This window comes from Alosa alosa, chromosome 12 (genome assembly GCF_017589495.1).
Source record: "Alosa alosa isolate M-15738 ecotype Scorff River chromosome 12, AALO_Geno_1.1, whole genome shotgun sequence".
Classification (NCBI taxonomy): domain Eukaryota; kingdom Metazoa; phylum Chordata; class Actinopteri; order Clupeiformes; family Clupeidae; genus Alosa; species Alosa alosa.
The window spans coordinates 15761891-15776890 of NC_063200.1; the positions used below are offsets into that span (position 1 = coordinate 15761891).

The window sequence follows — 15000 nt, forward strand, 5'->3', positions numbered from 1 at the left end:
TGCCAGACTGCAGCCGCATCAGAACCATATCAGGGCCAGATTAGGCCCACACGAGGCCCACAGGTGTGCTCTATCAAGGAGAGATGCCGAGGGCCAGATTAGGCCCACACCAGGCCCACAGATGTGCTCTATCAAGGGGAGATGCTGAGGGCCAGATTAGGCCCACAGGTGTGCTCTATCAAGGGGAGATGCCGAGGGCCAAACCAGGCCCACAGATGTGCTCTATCAAGGGGAGATGCCGAGGGCCAAACCAGGCCCACAGATGTGCTCTATCAAGGGGAGATGCCGAGGGCGTTTCTGGGGCCCTTGTGACTGAGACGTAAATCTGAGGGGGACAAAACCACGTTGGGAGCTGAGGTAAACAAATCCAGCCGATCCCCTCAGTCTCACCAGAGCTGTCCCCAACTGTCCTGTCAATATGAGGAAAGGGTGGGTGCTGTGCTCTGCTGTGTGTGGCTGTGTACACCAAAGCTGTCCCCAACTGTCCTGTCAATATGAGGAAAGGGTGGGTGCTGTGCTCTGCTGTGTGTGGCTGGTAGTACACAAAATAAAGTGTGTGGCTCTGGCTGGAGTGAGCACACACACACACATCAAGCCCCTGACCATCAATGGGGTAGAGGTGGAACGGGTGGGCAGCTTTAGGTTCTTAGGGACCATAGTCTCATCCTCTATGAAATGGGGAGACAACCTGAGCTGTGTCATTAGCAAAGCCCACCAGAGGCTCTTTTTTCTCCGGCAGCTGAGAAAATTTGGGGTGGCCTGCAAGGGGATGCTGCAATTCTATCGCGCCACTATTGAGAGTATTCTCTCCTTCTCTATTACTGTCTGGTATGGAAACGCCACTGTTCAGAACAGGCTACAGCTAGACAGAATAGTTCACACGGCCGAGAAGATCATAGGTTGCAAACTCACCGATAGCAGAAATCTACAAGGCCCACATGCAACGCAAGGGCATAAAAATCCTGCTGGATGCAACTCATCCTGCAAACCACCTCCTTAAGATCCTCCCATCAGGTAGAAGGCTGAGGGCTATTAACACAAATACCTCCCACTTTTTACATAGCAAATACTGTAGTATAATCAGATTTTTAAATAACTCTTCACCCTTGCACCAATACCTTATGGAAGCAGATCAAGCCAGCATAGGTCTTGGATAGTGTGTTTTTGCTCTTTTTTTTTAGCAATATGTTTTAAATTTTATTCATGCTATATGCCACAGTACATTGTCATCATCACCCTGTGACATTAGCACTTTTGGAAGTGAACTTAAATCCTGAACTTTGGGTAAACGTCCACTAAAATGTCAACTGCCACTTTTGACTCTTGCCTATGTAGGGATGAGCCATGGATGAATGTACTATGTCTGATGTCTATGTCTATGTCTATGTCTTTGGCTTCTTATCTTTGTTTGGTGTTGTCTTGTCTGTTGTACTGTAGAGCACACTGCAGCAAATTCCTAACAACTTCTGTTGTATGGCAATTAAAGTATTGAATCTTGAATCCTGAATCACACACACACAACCCCCACAACCCCCACCCCCACACACACACACACACACACACAACCCCCCTGACACAAACACACACACACATGCACAAAGAGAATATGCCAGCTGTTGGCAGATTTTGAAAGGTAAACTGTATACCAGTTTACCTCTAATATACGATAATTCGTGCATTAACTAGGTGGAGCCACTGACAGTTTCTGATTTGAAACAAAGTGCCTGGGTATGGAAGTTGTGCTTGTAGTACACACACAAGTGTGTGATTTGTGATTGAGGGAGCAGTACACAAATGTATGGAAAGGAAGCAAAGGACATGCATGAGTGTGTATGATCTCACACATACAGTAACCCCCCACCCACCCCCACCCTATCTATCTCTCTCACACACACACACACACACACACACACACACACACACATGCGCAGAGAGAATATGCCAGCTGTTGAGAGATTTGGAAAGGTAAGAGAATACCGGTTTACCTGTAATATATGATAATTCATTCATCAACTAAGTGGAGCCACTGACAGTTTCTGATTTGAAATAAAGTGCCTGGGTGTGGAAGTTGTGTAGAAGTGTCTGAGTGCTTGTAGTAGCCTACACACTCACAAGTGTGTGATTTGTGGTTGAGGGAGCAGTACACAAATGTATGGAAAGGCACAGGAAGCAAAGGACATGCATGAGTGTGTATGATCTCACACATAACCCCCCGCCCTATCTCTCTCTCTCTCTCACACACACACACACACACACACACACACACACACACACACACACACACACACACACACACACACACACATGCGCAGAGAGAATATGCCAGATGTTGAGAGATTTGGAAATGTAAGAGAATACCGGTTTACCTCTAATATACGATGTAAGCGCAGCCAAGACACGAAGGGCTATATTTTGGCGATCTAAAACGCATGGTCACTGGCGAATAGCTTAAACAAATTTCGGGGTTTGTCCAGTCCACATTGGGGGTGTTTTGTTATCAAACGTTGGCGCCTAGCACAAAAAGGTTGGTCTTATGTTTCTTTAATCAGTCATGGGTGTGTTTTGGCCGTAACATCCTTTAAACCAATGAGTGTGACATCTGTCATTCCCTTTAACAGAAAGCAGCGTGACTTCAAACAGCGCATTGGTATTTTGATGGTCACCGGCCCATTTGAAGGAATCTGCTTGCACGCGAGACCATATGGAACAGGTATTCCACTAAACCAATGCTCTACTAAAACATAGCAGAGTATAGCCTACACACATCTGCACTGATCTATTATTTAAACTCATAGGCAAAGTGAAACTAACTTCACCATGGGCAAAACAGTTAGTTAATTACTTTCACTATTGACTGACAATGGTTTACCATCGAACACATAGCCTGAAAGAGCACCACTTACATCAATAATGTTTGGATGACTAAATAAAAAACCTAAGGACATTTAGATAGACAGATAGATAGATAGACGTTAATTGCCACACCCCTGAGCGCATTGCTCAATAAAAGAGACGGGCATGGTGAAAAACTCGAGTGTAGGATGTTGCGTTGTGATGAGAATGCACTTTGTGCCGCGCTTTTGACCATCATAATGGAGCCCTATGTGTCTTAATTTAAAACAAAGTGTCTGGATGCTGTGCTTCTCTCAGGGCTACTCCCTGGAGTGGCTAACTGACCTAAGTGTGAGTGTGTGTGTGTGTGTGTGTGTGTGTGTGTGTGAGAAAGAGAGAGAGAGAGAGAGAGAGAGAGAATCCAGAGAGAAATGTAGTCACCGTAGCAACAAGCCACATAGAGCTGTGCCCATGGCTGATGACACAGATGCTTGTGAAAACAACAGTCAAGTGTGAGCATCCCACGTTCACAACTTACACTCACTCTCTCTCACACACACACACACACACACACACACACACACACAAACACTGACACACACACAAACACATACACACCCTCTCACACACATACAGGGTGGGGCAGAGTGGCAGTGAAATGTGAGACAGGATCTGGTGCTGAAAACACACGCACACAGACACACATACACACACACACACACACACACACACACACACGCAGAGACACATACACACACACACAGACACACACACACACACACAGAGACACATACACACACACACAGACACACACACACACACACAAATACACACTCACACACACACATACACATACACACACACACACACACATACAGACACACACTCACATATACATACTCACACACACTCAGAGTGGCGGAGGAATGTGAGAGAGGATTCAATGCTGATTATTTGGCTCCAAATGAGGTTGTTTTTGTGGTTTAGGAGATGAATTCATGTGGAATCCATCAGTAAGCAGGGCTGCATGCTCCGCCATGATAAGCTGCCAGGCTTGAAGCTCTGTGTTGGGAGCCAGGACAGCTCTGCTCCACTTCCAGTAGTGTAGGAGAGACGACTGCTTTGTCTGTGCTCCCACATACCATCACCACAGATTTGAACCATGTATTTCAGTTTTCCTTCACAGTTTTGTTAGCAGCTTAATTTTGAATGCTGACGTCTGCCCCACTTCTTCATAAAAACATCACCAACATTACAGTAAGCAAGGTGTGTTAGCTACAAGAACTACAATGTTTTGCTGATTGGGTGAGAGGTTTTGCCATTTGTGTGTAGAGTTTTGCAAAAAAAGCCATAGTTACAAAAAATGTGCTTAAGCAATCAGAAAAAACTGTAAAAAACTTTGTGTTTCCAAGTTCTGAATTAACACAACACTTACACACACAGGTCATTTGATTCAAATCTAATAATACAATACATGCATATTGTACATAAATACAAACATACAGTACATACATGTAGGCCTACAGAACAAGAGTTGCTTTCTATGAAGTTAATCAATGAATGTCAACCACTATCAATGAGCTGCCATTTTGTCTGAAGTTAACCTGACAACTCAGGCCATGCTTTCATAATCGAAATCCTTTGATGACCTTACAAGCTGGACAATGCCAGACTGAAATCTGAAAGACAATCAGTAGCCATTAAGGCATACAAACACGAGTGAGAATGAAGACTGCATTAGTCCTACTCACCCTGTACAGTAACAAAATTCAGCATAAACTTAATAATCAGGCAGCTGACTCATATAAGTATGTCACATTTCACAGGTTGGAACACTATAAGAGACTTTGCTGCTTTGTACTTGGCACCCATCAACACCACCCAACAGAGCTACGCACTACTAGCCTAGCAGCCATACAGTTAGCCAGCCACTGACCTAGACTGCTAGGGTGTTAGCAGAACAAGCTGCTTTACAGAACACACTGAGCTAAAAGTGGTAGCAGAGCAGCTACTTATTTAAGCATCCTCCGCACTAAATCCAATCAGCCAGAGGACTTTCGTGTGCTAGTGCTATTTCTGGTGTGAGGAAGCATTTGGTCAGACACAGAGTCACTGGCTTATAGCTCTTTGTGAAACCCATTGTGAAAATGAACAGGAGACCACATAACCCACTTCCAGTAATAAAAAAAAAAGGCCACTGCTTGGCCCTGCATGTCTACTGTCAGAGTCAGACTCAAACCGCCTACTTGCACACCTCAAATACTTAGTTTAAGTATATAGTGCAAATACTGGGACAATACTAACCATCGAAAAAGTGGGCAATATGCAGGTAAGTGCTCAGTGCACAGTATGCGGTTTGAGATATAGCCTCTGTGAATTTCCAGGCCATGTCAAACCTTAAAGGTAAGTACCACTCTGAATAACAAACAGCACTTATACACTTACACTTATACACAAGTTTTTATTACAACTGCGTTGTCTGATGCTCCTACATGTTCACCAAATGGGACTAGTATAAATAAACAGAAGCAAATGAGCACATTTGAGCTTCCTGTTTACTGAGCAGAACACAATGCCAGCATATAATGAAGCAATAGTAGCTGTGGCCATGGTGATAAGGAAGCTAAATAACCTGAGTCAGCACCTGTGGCTGCTGTTTCCATGAGCGTTTCCTCAGTGCACAGATCACAACACCAACGCCTCAAATGCCATTTCCTACAGACAGGCATCACACAGACAGCAACAGACACCACAGCACATAGATCAGGGTTCCCACTCTAAGTCAAATGTAAATGACTTTTCCCTGACTTTCCTTGACAAAAAATATGAATTTCCATGACTTACTATAATGAATGGCACAATATACCGACCAATGATTTCAGAGCAGCCGCGTAGCGTTCAAGAATCTTTTACTTTTTTAGAGCGGGAGATGAATAAATGGGCATTGAATAAAGAAAGTTGGGCAAGCAGTAAAGTTAATAATCAGATATACACCAATTATGTGTGGAAATATTTGTATTAATGTATTTTGGCAAGTAAATTTTAAACTGCTACAACAAAATTCCCTGATATTCCATGACTTTGCCCCAAGACTTATAAAATTCCCTGACTTTCCATGTCTGGAATAGACTTTCCGAAATTCCATGATATTCCAGAAATTCCATGATAGATGTTTTTTCATACTTTTTCTAGTCTGCCTGGATGGATGCAGTTGGTGACCTTCACTAAGCCCTATTTGAGCCTATATGATATCCGAGTACCTTATGATGTCAAAATCTACAGAGTATATCAATTATCAGCAACACTAGTTGGCCAAGATCAGCCAAAGCCAAGGTACTGTAGCTGCTATAGGGTAGCAGCTCACACTGTCTGGCCACGGGCCCTGATCTGACATAACATGGACAGACATGGGCCACATAAAGGCCAGATCAGAGCCACATCAGAGCCACACCAGAGTCACATCAGAATCACACCAGAGTCACATCAGAGTCACACCAGGGCTACACCAGAGTCACATCAGAGTCACATCAGGCTGCTACACCAGGGCGAGATCAGAGCCAAGCCTGCTCTTGAATCAACCACTATCGTGCTCTATAGTTTGCCAAAATGCCTGATGGGAGAACACGACAACAGACAGAAATAGAAAGGCACTAAATTATAGCAGATCAATGGCCCTGTGTGGGAAACGGCACGCTGGATTTACAGCATCTAATTGGCCAGAATGAGCCGCACAGCAGGCAATGCCTTGTCGTAAGGCCTCGTGTCATAAATCCTCCACACTTTTGTTGATGAGATGATCAACCATTGAGAAATTGGCTTGTGGTGTAGTCACCCCACTAAAACACACACACACACACACACACTAATACACAGACACACACACACGCACACAAACACACATACACACACAGACACACACACATACTAACACACAGATACACAAACACACACACACACATACACACGCACACACACATACACACACAAATACACAGACGCACACACACAAACACACACACACACACACACACACACACACATACACGCACACACACACACACACACACACACACACACACACACACACACACACACACATATACATGCATACAAACACACACACACACACACACACAGAATGTGTGTTCTCTCCCCTCGCCATGCAGATCACACAAGGCTGGGTAATTTATGAGCCTCTCTCACGACGCAGGGCTTCTGTAACGCAGCAGCAGGCCTCTGATGGGCCCATCAACACGTCGCAAGACATCAATCAGCCATTACCCATCAGCCATCACTCCCATCTACCGCAGCTTAGCGTGCGCCAAAGACATAAACACAAAGCCCTGTCGTAATTAGTAACGAGTATTTATGCGTCAGCGTACAGCCCCTGTTCCTGTGCCTGCGGCTGCGTCTGCAACGTCTCGTTCATTTGAAATGGTTATGTTCACATTTAGCAGGTGCCGTAATGCCAGGGCCACAACAGAGCGGAGGGAAGTCACGATCTAGGCATATGTTTTATCAGCACTATATCTCGCCTGCCACTAAAAGTTGTCTACGCAGCAGAAGCTGAGAAAATAAATGCCTCGCTCACACACACATTCACGCACACACACACACACACACACACACATTCACACTCTTGTGCCTGCACGTGGTGAGAGTGTGAACTCACAGACATGGAGTGAGGCCTAAAAGAGTTACGGTATAATTATGGAGTCCATCAGGGAGAGGAGGTGGAGGGGAGAGCTGAGAGGAGAAGTGGAGAGGGGAGGAGAGGAGGTGGAGAGGGGAGGAGAGAGGAGGGGAGACAGGAGGAGAGGAGGTGGAGAGGGGAGGAGAGAGGAGGGGAGAGAGGAGGAGAGGAGGTGGAGAGGGGAGGAGAGAGGAGGGAGGAGGAGTGGGGAGAAGAGGAGAGAGTACCGGTAGGTGGAGAGGGGAGGAGAGGAGAGAGGAGGAGAGGAGGGGAGGGAGTGGAGAGGGGAGGGATTGTTTCAGACTAATGAAATTTCCAACCACATCAGGAGGGGTTCTTGATGATGATGATGTTTGAGAATAAGCTCCGCAAACGAGCTGGCGATCCACACATACACCCTGAGAACCTCCAGCTGTGCTGGGATCCACACATACACCCTGAGAACCCCCAGCTGTGCTGGGATCCACACATACACCCTGAGAACCTTCAGCTGTGCTGGGATCCACACATACACCCTGAGAACCTCCAGCTGTGCTCGGATCCACACATACACCCTGAGAACCTTCAGCTGTGCTGGGATCCATACATACACCCTGAGATCCACACATACACCCTTGGACCTCTCAGCTGTCCTGGGATCTTCTCTGCTGCTGGGATTCACGCATACACCCTGATCATGTTGATCATTACATCACTGTAAGCTGCTTTGGATGAAATATATTACTAAATGCACAGGACAAAATGACTCTGTGATAGACATCAGGCTCTAACCTGAATGATCCAACCTGATGATAAAGGCTTAGATATTCACCAGAGGTACAGTATATCAATCTACACCACAGTGCTGTTTCAACACAAGCAACACAACATGACCAGATGAGGCTCACTATGTTAGGGATTGGTAGACTAGTGGACAGAGCAAGCATCAGATAGACTGAGCCTCTGAGTATTTAGATAGGATTTCTCAATAATCTCAAGGATTTCTGATAAATATCACACTTGCTAACTTGGAAATGAGGTCCTATGTCGAAAATCCTGAACCACCCCTTCAAATCAGGACTACTTTAGACTAATAAGAACTGCTGTTCTACACCAGATTAATGAAGACAACTTGACTTCTATAGACTAATGAAGACTGCCATACTACTCTGTAGTAAAAGCAGCAGCGGTGATCAATATGTCCCGTCCCAACGGAGTACGAGAGAGCACATCATGGCAGATGGATCTGTTTAGCACAGACAGGAGGGGGACCACAATGTTCTGGATTCTGTTCGATCTACCAGCCGTACCAGTCTTTCAATGGCTGCCTTGGATTTGTGCCAAAATGAAATTCAATATACAGATTTTGTGACAGGAAAGTTTTATCAGCAGCCAAAAGGAACAGCCTACCTTAAAATTGTATTGAAACACTGCGCCAACACACAGTGTGTGGGCCTGTAGCATATAGAAACGTACAGCCTATATAGGAAAACATAATGATCTGATCAAGACATTAGCAAGTTAAAGCCAATCATTTCTGAGCCTGATATGCGAACAGAGAACTGATCACCGAGAGAGTTGTCATAGGCCCTGAGCACTGTCTGCTCAGCTAGATGGTGTTTTAAGACCCAACCGTCGACTTCAAGGTAGCGCTGCGACCGTCGACTTCAAGGCACCTAAACCTAACCCTGTCTGCATTATAACCCCCATCCAACTTGTCTATTACTACCAAAGGATTATTAGACCTCCTACCAAACTAGATAAAAGTCTAAAGGGAAAATGAAAAAGTCATAACTTGTTTTGAACAATTTGTATTGTCATTTGTAGTTTGTGGGGGGGGATCTGAGATTTTTTTAGGCCATATCACCCAGCCCTATACCAGCAAGGCCATCTGACTTATCTACGAGGACTAATGTGTGAATGGAGGACCTCCATTAATTTGATCTTATTCAACATCTCCAACAATTAACCCACAACACAATGGTGAGACCTGCTTACCGAAATCAGACGTCCGCACGTCGAGCTGAGCGCGGAAGATTCGTCGTGCGTGGCCGATGCCAGAATCATCCGATAGGCGTGCAGCGTCTCTGCCCCCAAGCGCTCACGCATAAGTCTAGCGGAGACCACGGCCTCAGGGCGGGACTCAGGCCATGGTGTCGCCCTCATGAAAACGCCTGACCACAACTACCACTCTGTCACAGCTCACTTGATACCTGGTCAACACGGACCTGAGAATGATTCAACCTGAAGAAGACTCCTCAGTCTGGACAGAGGACAGAGATCCTGTCAACCATAAAAACGGCAACAACCATCTCCAGAAAGATCTGTGTGTGTGTGTGTGTGTGTGTGTATAGTGAGGACAGCACAAGATGTCAACTGCCAATGGCAGTCTAATCTGTGCCTGCAGCTCTCTCTCTCTCTCTCTGTGTGTGTGTGTGTGTGGCCGTCCTGTGAGGTGTTAATCTCCTGGGTTGGAGAGCTGTATCTGGCATAAGCCTGTGATGTAATGGTGCGGGACATGAGTCCTGAGGGGGTTAATATGGAGGCTAGGCTCCACATTGACTCAATAAATAGCCGTTACACAAGCCCCCACACAAACTACTAGCTCATAAAATACTGATGGGAATGCAAGACTGCTGGATGGGAATGCAAACGTATTGCAAGGGAACGCAAAGTAGCTCAGAACAAATTCATCACCGTGTCACCGTGACGATGGAGTCTCCACATTGACCGCCTCTGACCTCACATGAAGAAGGAGCCAATATGTGAAGAGTTCACACAAAAAGCCAATCACAACTCTGGGCCACACAATGTCTACAGTATATGCGTGTGTCTAGATTCAGATGTGACTACCTCGGTTTCTGGAAGTGAATTTATTACAATTATTGAAACTACTGAATGCATGTTTTTATACATTTTAAAGATATTGGAAATAATAATCCTTTTTTTTTAAACTCAGGAGAAAATTCAGGAGTAACGAAGAACCTTTAACAAGGAAAAAAGCTCTTGGATGTGAGAGTTTGTGCAAACACAGAAGCATGCCCCTCTCACTCACAAACACTTTCAATTACCGACTCCATAGTGCCACTGGGTGAATTTGACTATGCAAACAGCTAGTGTCAACGAATTGAGCAGTGGAAATATTTGCTTTTGGAATAATTTGCATTGTCATGGGGTGTTGCTTCATGTTCTTTTCCCTTTGGTTCAAGTTTTATTTACTCTGTCTGTTTCCAAAAAATACTTTGGCAAAACATTATTGTTTTTGCATGGCAATATTACATTACATTACATCAGTGGTGTAAGTATACCAACTACAGCTAACAAGACTACATCACAGTATACACAGTACAGCTAACTAGACTACACCACTGCATTACATTTGCATTTACTAATTTAGCTTTTTTAGGTTAGTTAAATGTGTTGGGGGAGGTGGTACTGATGTGTTGGGTTAGTTAAATGTGATGGGAGAGGTGGTACTGGCATGTTGGGTTAGTTACAGTTTCTCTCGCTTTGGAGCATTTCTTGAATCAGAATGAACATTTGCACAACAGTTAGTACATTTCTCAAAACAATTAGTGCAAACTGCACCGCATAGAGGATAACATGCAAAAGTCTGTATCTTGCTCAGAATGCTTAGTTAATGCCTCAAAAGCAAATATGTATGCCAATGAAACGGTCAGTGCAATCAAAATGACGAGTCATGATGCCATTGTTTATGTCAAGATAGTCAAACTGTTTTGTCTTGTTGTCAATGTGACAGTTTACTGTGTAAGTATTTTCAAATGAATAATGCACAGGGCAGCAGCATTTTCTATTTCATAACTACAGTAAGTTACACATTATTGTGTGTGGAGAGAGTTGATTGCAAGACAGCGGATATGTTTAACAGTTTTTTTCTGTTGACAGACATTGTGACAGTATTACTGTAAGGGAAAAAAGGCTTTTACAGCATGGCGCAAATGAAAAAAGAAATAAAATGCCAATTTGTTTTATGGTAGGACTGTTCAGCAGGGAACCAGTATAGTGCATTTTGACCAACATGACATTAGCCAAAATGAAAGAAAAAAAACAGCAGGCATTTGTACAAAATCAGTTGCTTGGATGTATGAAAGCATTGCTTTTTGTTGAAAATGGGGAGAAACTGCTTCAATAATGTGCACACGTGATAAGATGATATGGAGTTTGAACAAACAGCTTTACCAAGCAGAATTACCATTCTGATCTGAGAAATGTGCCAAAGCATATGAAAAAACTGTACATGTGTTGGGAGAGGTGGGACAGACAGACAGAAAGAAAGAAAGAAAGAAAGAAAGAAAGAAAGAAAGAAAGAAAGGAAGAAATGGTGCACTTCCCTGAGCTGGCTGTGTGCCACTCCTCAGCACATCTTTAACTTGCGAGGAGGACAAGCCTAAAAACTGCTGACCTTCTGTGGCGACGGCAGAAAGCACATTAACGCCGCTGTTCTGTCTGTGTCAGTGTCTGTGTGCCACACCAAGGTTGCTGCAGCCACACTCATTTCTCAATTTACTAGCCATAAAACCCAATGATCCATTCCAGCTTTCAGATTTTACACACACACACACACACACAGAGAAAGACACCTATAGAACCCTAATTTAACTGACAGGCGAAGAAGACGGGCTAAAGTCTGAAGTATAGCCTATTACATATATAAATGCACAACACGTACATTTGCCCACAAATAATTGGTTTGGTCCATGCGTTTGACACATTTGACTTTGCTTATCAATTAAATCACCCTCCACACACACACACACACACACACACACACACACACACACACACACACACACACACACGCACACACTCATAGACTGTTCTCAGTTCGCATTGTACCTAATCAATTTGTGATTCCTGCAGCAGCACCCCCCACCCCACCAAAAGATAAAAAATGAAAATGGAAGACTCAGGTCTCAGGAGTGTGATTGTACTAGTGTGTATTAGTCGCTCAAGTCCCCACATATGTTTGACTCCATGGAAACCGCATCAGAGATGATCAGCGCTGGTAATGGGGGAGCCCCCCATGTGTGTGTGTGTGTGTGTGTGAGCAGAGTCACGTTCCTGCACAAGCTTCCTGCTATGGACCTGACCGTGGACGCGCGTGGAGGGAGAGCCAGTGTGCTAGCGGAACGCTTGATATTCCTCACGCACCGCTGGCTTAAGGGATATTATGCAATCAGCTACTGATGGATACCTGCATGTGTGGAGGGGTTGGGTGGGAAGCAGAGAGAGAAACAACCTACCGAGGGGAAATTCATGCTCGTTCACAGGGGGCAATAACGCAAATCCTGATTTCTCTGATTTGCATGTGCATTCATTTGCAAAAATAACACTACAGACAGCATTGCAGATGTGTATGGCTCGAGTCTGCACACAAAACACTGTTTCTGTGATTCCTCCATTCTCACATATTGTGTTTTACAGGTGATCTAAATAATGAACCCTGATATAATATTTGTGTGTAGAGGGTTAGGAGAGTAGTGTAGATCTCTCCATGAGCTGTTAATACTGTACAGGGTGTCTGGTGTGTGTGTGTGTGTGTGTGTGTGTGTTGTGTTGTGTTGTGTTGTGTTGTGTTGTGTGTGTGTGTGTGTGTGTGTGTGTGTGTGTGTGTGTGTTTTGAGCTCCCCTCTGTCAATACAGATCAGACAGTCTTAGCTGTTTGTAATTCTGTCAAGACTGAGTAGTGAAGAGGAAATCAATAATCCTCTTCGCCCAAGAATCCCTGAGAGAGCCTGAGTCTTTCACAAAAACTGTGGCTGTCACTGTGGCTTAAACAGCCCAGCCTCCTGTAAGTGCCTCATTTAATGAGCACCTTCAAAATGCACCAGTCCTGTATAGGGGCTTGGCGTTTTGCTGGACACTACCATGTATATAATATCTCTCCACACACCTCTTTTACAATGGAGCTCAGCGCAGCACTACCTTGCTCTATGGACGCGTGACAGTCATATCCCACCCTGATTACATCGGATCTGGCGCCAATCTGATTCTGGCAATGCTGCATGCGCTCCATTCTCTTTCTAACAAAAGTAAAAGGGGCTCATTCGGATTCTTAAAGAGCTTTGCAGAAGGAAAATATAGGCTACATGGTATTTTCAAATCATCTTCTCAAGCCATTGTACATTTAGTCATTGTGGCACAGTGCGTGTCAAACGGACGAAGTGGGACAGAAACTTAGGGTGTGCAGAAAATAATATGGAAAGACAGCCAGCGCACAACTGAGTTATCCAAAACATCCAAACCACTCCCATGGGAAATGTCACAGAGTAGAAACATTGGAAATATGATACCTGGTTGAAAGGTAGTGTTTTCAAAGGACCTCTTTCTTTCCAATGGAGGGAAAATGAAAGGATAACTAGACTACCTGGTCAACTAGTCCACTGAATCCACTAGGCTACTTGTTACAGTGGAGTGAGGAATATTGAATTCTGCTACAATGCCTTAAACAAATGTCGTTTGAAATCATACAGTAGTGTAGAAAATCTGAGGTAAAAATCCAATTTCACTCCACGAAGCGTGTAGGTATGATAATGAGCGCGCGGAGCCCAATGTGCAGTAGCCTACTATACTTTTTCCAATCCATCAGTAAAAATTACAAGCAAAGCAAAAAACACAGTTTATCAATCAACCATTCGGTAGAATGCGAGTCTCTGCCATGGAGTCCACTTACCGATTCCATGTCATCCAGCTGTTGTCTCTCCCCATCTTTGACCACGGGGTCCTTCCGCAACGTCTCAAGGCAAGCTGAGCCGAGAGAGGAGCTCTTATGGTGTGATTGCACCAAATGTGACACGGTGGGCTTTGGGCTACTCTGTTTCGCCATCACCGGCTGTTTAGCGATCTCTGCCCCCGCAGTGTTTCCGTGCATCGCTGCCCGTGCCTTGCGGATGCGCGGGTCTGTTGTGCCGCAACGGGGGGGCTTGTCTTCCTCACCGTCACGCAGTGATCCTAAAGTGTGCAGGTTGGGTTGCGAAGAGGACAGCGTTCGCACCAGGGCGTTCTGATGCTGTTTTTTCTTCTTAAACAGCCAGCTACCTCCCTCTTTTTTTCCTTCGCCGCGACTTGAGGCAAGTTTATTGCTCATAAAGGGTTTGGATTTCGCCTGAAATTGCTTCCACATTCTTTTCTGGTAGGGCACGGAGTCGCTATCCCCCCCTAACTCACCCTCCTCGGGTCCCATCTCCATGCTCCGCAGGCAACAGCTTGTTAGAGACACTGCAGAACAGACAGAAATGTCCCAGCGGCGCTTACACTTATGCAAAAAGGAAAGGCTTGGTGTAAGTGTAAGTCCTCTCTCTGCGTACAGTGCCGTTGTCGCAATAACCTGCTAACGACTATATCTATTTAGTGCTTAGGCTACTCTTGCGGAAGTAGCCAACAGCAGGACACAACTTCCAGATGTTAATGCCCTGCAAAAGCGCAAGTTTATAAGAGGTCTGTTACCTGCAGTGCCTGGCAGAGTAAAAGCTCCG

The 15000-nt window shown here is 44.9% G+C and overlaps 1 protein-coding gene across 1 annotated transcript in view; it reads right to left on the bottom strand.

The window, feature by feature from the left end:
* Positions 1–14890, bottom strand: part of mctp1b (multiple C2 domains, transmembrane 1b) — a 54915-nt gene extending 40025 nt beyond the window's left edge. The window contains exon 1 of the mRNA XM_048259625.1: positions 14199–14890. Coding sequence (XP_048115582.1) covers positions 14199–14714 — 516 coding nt within the window. The 5' untranslated portion in view covers positions 14715–14890. The remainder of the gene's footprint in view (positions 1–14198) is intronic.
* Between the last annotated feature and the right edge of the window lie 110 nt (positions 14891–15000).